At 54.9% G+C, this 4,814-nt stretch overlaps 1 protein-coding gene across 1 annotated transcript in view; it reads right to left on the bottom strand.

The window, feature by feature from the left end:
* EXOSC4 (exosome component 4) overlaps nt 1–340 on the bottom strand; it is a 2,421-nt gene extending 2,081 nt beyond the window's left edge. The window contains exons 1-2 of the mRNA XM_014538694.1: nt 161–340; nt 48–75 (exon numbers count right to left, since the gene is read on the bottom strand). Of these exons, the coding sequence (XP_014394180.1) occupies nt 48–75; nt 161–340 (208 nt within the window). The remainder of the gene's footprint in view (nt 1–47; nt 76–160) is intronic.
* Nucleotides 341–4,814: the final 4,474 nt, after the last annotated feature.

Below are 4,814 nucleotides of genomic sequence, written 5' to 3'. Positions count from 1 at the left end.
GTTCCCAGCAGCAGAGACGCCCCGACTCCGGACCTGGCGAGGCCTACGGTTTCCGGCGGTCCGGCTCTCCACTTCCTGCCCCAGAGAAACACGGTTCCGGGAAAACTGATCCCCACTTCCGGTCTCAGAGAACTACAATTCCCGGCGCCACTTTCCTCACTTCCGGTCCCGGGGAACTTGGGCAGTGCCCGTCCGGGGACGCAGGGCTGAGCCCCAGGTCGGCCACCAGCTGGAGGCCCGCGGGGGCCGAATTCCCGGTTCCCACGCCGGCCCGGTCGCCCGCGCAGGGCTCGCCTTTGGATCCGGGTCTCCCCTCGGAGGTTCGCAGGCGCAAATGCATCTATTTGCCCAAGAAAACACACTTTCTCTTACTGTTTAGTGTTTGCATTTGTTCACTTGAAAATAGACACATGGGCCCTGGCTGGTGTGGCTCAGTGGATAGAGCGTCGGCCTGCGGACTGAAGGGCCCCAGGTTCGATTCCGGTCAACGGTAAAAGCCTGGGTTGCGGGCTTGATCCCCAGTAGGGGGCGTGAAGGAGGCAGCCAATCAATGATGCTCTTTCATCATTGATGTTTCTATCGCTCTCTCCCTCTCCCTTCCTCTCTGAAGTCAATAAAAATGTATTAAAAAATAAAAATGTGACCATGTGTATGCATAATACAAAATCATGTGTCTACTCCAGTGATGGCGAACCTATGACACGCGTGTCAGAGGTGACACGTGAACTCATTTTTTTGGTTGATTTTTCTTTGTTAAATATGTAAAATAAATATCAAAAATATAAATCTTTGTTTTACTATGGTTGCAAATATCAAAAAATTTCTATATGTGACACGGCACCAGAGTTAAGTTAGGGTTTTTCAAAATGCTGACACGCCGAGCTCAAAAGGTTCGCCATCACTGGTACTCAATAAAAATATATTTAAGAAATAGACTCATGATTTTGTATTATGCATACACGTGGTCACATTTTTATTTTTTTAATACATTTTTTTGATTTCACAGAGGAAGGGAGAGGGATAGAGAGTCAGAAACATCAATGAGAGAGAAACATTGATCAGCCGCCTCCTGCACACCTCCCACCGGGGATGTGCCCACAACCAAGGTACATGCCCTTGACCGGAATCGAATCTGGGACCCTTCAGTCCGCAGGCCAACGCTCTATCCACTGAACCATACCAGTTAGGGCAGAGGATTTTATTTTATTTTTTACTGATTTTTAGAGAGAGTGGAAGGGAGGGAGGGGGAGAGAGAGAAACATCAATGTGAGAGACACATTGATTGGTTGCCTCTGGCAGGTGCCCTGACCATTCAAGTCAATGGTGCCAGGGATTGAACCTGCAACCCAGGTATGTGTCCTAGACTAGGAATTGAACTCAGTCCTTCAGTGCACGGGCCGGCGCTCTAACCACTGAGACACTGGCCAAGGTGAGCCTGTCATTCTTTTGGGGTAAGATCTCTAGTCCTGTCATCAATACTCTACCCCATAATTCTTAGAATTAGGATTACTTCCTGATTATTGGAACCTTTAAAATTGTCATTATTTTCATTGAGATTAAGTGCAGTTGCCCCTTAGTCCCCTGGAACACTGCTCTCAGAGGCTTCTCCCACAAGTCAGCAACAGTAAGAACTCCCCAAAGAGGTCACCACGCCACACTGGAGGTCGCCATGCCACACTGGAGGTCGCCATGCCACACTGGAGGTCGCCATGTCACACTGGAGGTCGCCATGCCACACTGGAGGTCACCATTCCACACTGGAGGTCGCCATGCCACACTGGAGGTCGCCATGCCACACTGGAGGTCGCCATGCCACACTGGAGGTCGCCATGCCACACTGGAGGTCGCCATGCCACACTGGAGGTCGCCATGCCACACTGGAGGTCGCCATGCCACACTGGAGGTCGCCATGCCACACTGGAGGTCGCCATGCCACACTGGAGGTCGCCATGCCACACTGGAGGTCGCCATGCCACACTGGAGGTCGCCATGCCACACTGGAGGTCGCCACGCCACACTGGAAGTCGCCACGCCACACTGGAGGTCACCATGCAACACTGAAGGTCATCATGCCACACTGGAGGTCGCCATGCCACACTGAAGCAGCTGGGGAAGGGACATGCAAATCCCAACAGCACCTACTTGTTGATGAGTGCGAACCGCATTGAGCAGACCAGCGAGAAGGAACCTATGATATACAATAAGCAATGACTAAATAAATCAAATAAAGTGAAATAAAATAATCATAATGCAAGGAAAGGCCTCAAAACGGGGAGCTGCACAGAACGGCCCCAGAAGAGGACAGACCACGTGAAAGAAGAGAGTCCTGCCCTAACCGGTGTGGCTCAGTGGATAGAGCGTTGGCCTAGGGCAGTGATGATGAACCTATGACACGCGTGTCAGAGGTGACACGCGAACTCATTTTTTTGGTTGATTTTTCTTTGTTAAATATGTAAAATAAATATCAAAAATATAAATCTTTGTTTTACTATGGTTGCAAATATCAAAAAATTTCTATATGTGACACGGCACCAGAGTTAAGTTAGGGTTTTTCAAAATGCTGACACGCCGAGCTCAAAAGGTTCGCCATCACTGGCCTAGGGACTAAAGGGCCCCAGGTTCGATTCCGGTCAAGGGCATGTACCTTGGTTGCGGGCATATCCCTAGTGGGGGGTGTGTAGGAGGCAGCTGATCGATGTTTCTCTCTCATTGATGTTTCTTACTCTCTATCCCTCTCCCTTCCTCGCTGTAAAAAATCAATAAAATATATATATTTTTTTAAAAAAGTAGAAGTCCTATATGTTTTGTTATGTAAACCCAATTGTTGGCCTGGGGTGCCTCCCCTGACCCCGAGAACCTGCAGTCCTCAGACCTCTTGTAGGGCCTGCATGTGGGGCCTCTTACAGGGTGCCTGCCCTCTGTGACAATGCCACTCCCTGCACCCCTGTAACACCCTCACCACCTGGCACAGGTGGGGGGGGACCTGGGCAGGTGGCCAGTGAGTGGCCAGATGAGCAGGTGGGGATGATGGCTCTCTACCCGTCTCCTTGCAACACGGTGCTGGGCTGGGACGAAGAAGCTTTTTGTCACCCTGCTGGTGTGGCTCAGTGGATAGAGCGTTGGCCTGCGGACTGAAGGGTCCTGGGTTCAATTCCAGTCAAGGGTACATGCCCGGGTTGCAGGCTCCATCCCCAGTGGGGGGCGTGCAGGAGGCAACCGAGATCAGCGATTCTATCAATTGATGCTTCTCTCTCTCCCTCTCCCTCTCCCTTCCTCTGAAATCAATAAAAATACGTTAAAGAAGAAGAAGCTTCTGTCCTCCAGGAGGGATCTTCCTAAGGGACCCCAAGGCCTGGGGCGGGACCCCACTGGTCATGTGGCCGTGGCCCGTGTGCCTGCTCCAGGTGGTGGGACTCGCTGGGCCTGGCCCTGAAGCTCCGGAATGCCCGGCGCCGTGGGGGCAGGGGGTGCTGACCTCACAATGGCGGGGCCTGCTGTCCCTGGCTAGCCCGCTGCTGCTGGTAGCTGCTGCCCCCTGCCCCCCCACAATGCCGGGCATGTCCCTCCTCAGCAGCTACGAGGGTCTGCGGCAAGAGATCCAGCGGCTGGCCCAGGAGAACGAGGAACTTCGGCGGCTGGTGCAGCTGATCCAGGAGAACCAGGAGCTGAAGCTGGTGCTGAGGAACCGCAGCAGCGGCCTGGGCTTCTACAGCTCGACGCTCCTGGCGGAGGTGGCCTCCAGCCCCCGGCAGCCCCGGCGCAGGACCCTCAAGTTCAAGGATGCCGAAAGAGGTGAGCAGCACCGGGCACGGGGGGCTGAACCAGGGGCCGCCAGGCCTCACGCGTTCGGCTTCTGCCAAGACAGTTCAAAGGAGGGGAACCGCCCGCCTGCATGGCTCAGTGGTTGAGCGTTGACCTGTGAACCAGGAGGTCACGGTTGGATTCCAGGTTTGGGGCTCACTCCGCAGTAGGGGGCCTGCAGGAGGCAGCCCATCAGTGATTCTCTCTCGTCATTGATGTTTCTATCTCTCCCTCTCCCTTCCTCTCTGAAATAAAATATATATTTTTAAAAAAAGGAAGAAAAGAAAGCGGGACTCCAGGTGGCTCCTGGGTCTTGGCCAGACGCTGCAAGTGGGCAGCTGCCTTGGACCCGGCAGGTGGGAGGTGGCCCCAGGCCTCACCACACTCTGGAGGCCTCAGGCCCCACGGAGCCAAGGGGATGTGAACCGGACAACCAGGCCCGACTGCCTGTCCTGCTGCAGCCAACGGAGCAGAGGCCGACCGGGTCGAGTCCTAGATGAGCATTTATTCCAGTCCTGCCGGTAGCGCAGGAGCAGCAGGCCGTGCACAGACACCTGCTCTGCACCCTAGGCCGGCGGCTTATGGGGTGGACAGAGAAGATGACAGGGGGCAGGAATGACAGGCGTGGGGAGCAGGCCAGGGGCCAGTGGGTAAGCTTCCCCGACAGTAGGCAGTTCTTGAATGAGGATGGACCGCGGGCTCCGAGGCCGACTCCCGGGTCCAAGGCCGACTCCCAGGTCGGGGCGCACAACTCCCGGCCAGGCTAGCGTGTCCTTTCTGTACCCAGAACTAGGCAAGCACGGCTAACTGACCAGGGTCAGTATTTCCCGTAACCATAGCTCCTCCCCAATATTCTATTTTTGCCCCCAACAGGGAGACACGAGTGGGTGCGCTGGAGGCGCAAGGGCTGGCGGCCAAGGTGCCTGCAGCCAGGCGGTGGGGGAGGGGACGCACGGTCATCCGGCTGGAAAGGCCCCCGCCCAGGGCAGAGGCAAATCCGGGCAGGCAGAGCC

Source organism: Myotis brandtii, unplaced genomic scaffold (genome assembly GCF_000412655.1).
Source record: "Myotis brandtii unplaced genomic scaffold, ASM41265v1 scaffold1956, whole genome shotgun sequence".
NCBI classification, from domain to species: domain Eukaryota; kingdom Metazoa; phylum Chordata; class Mammalia; order Chiroptera; family Vespertilionidae; genus Myotis; species Myotis brandtii.
Note: the sequence above shows the minus strand (reverse complement) of the source record. Positions and strands in the feature narration are given on the sequence as shown.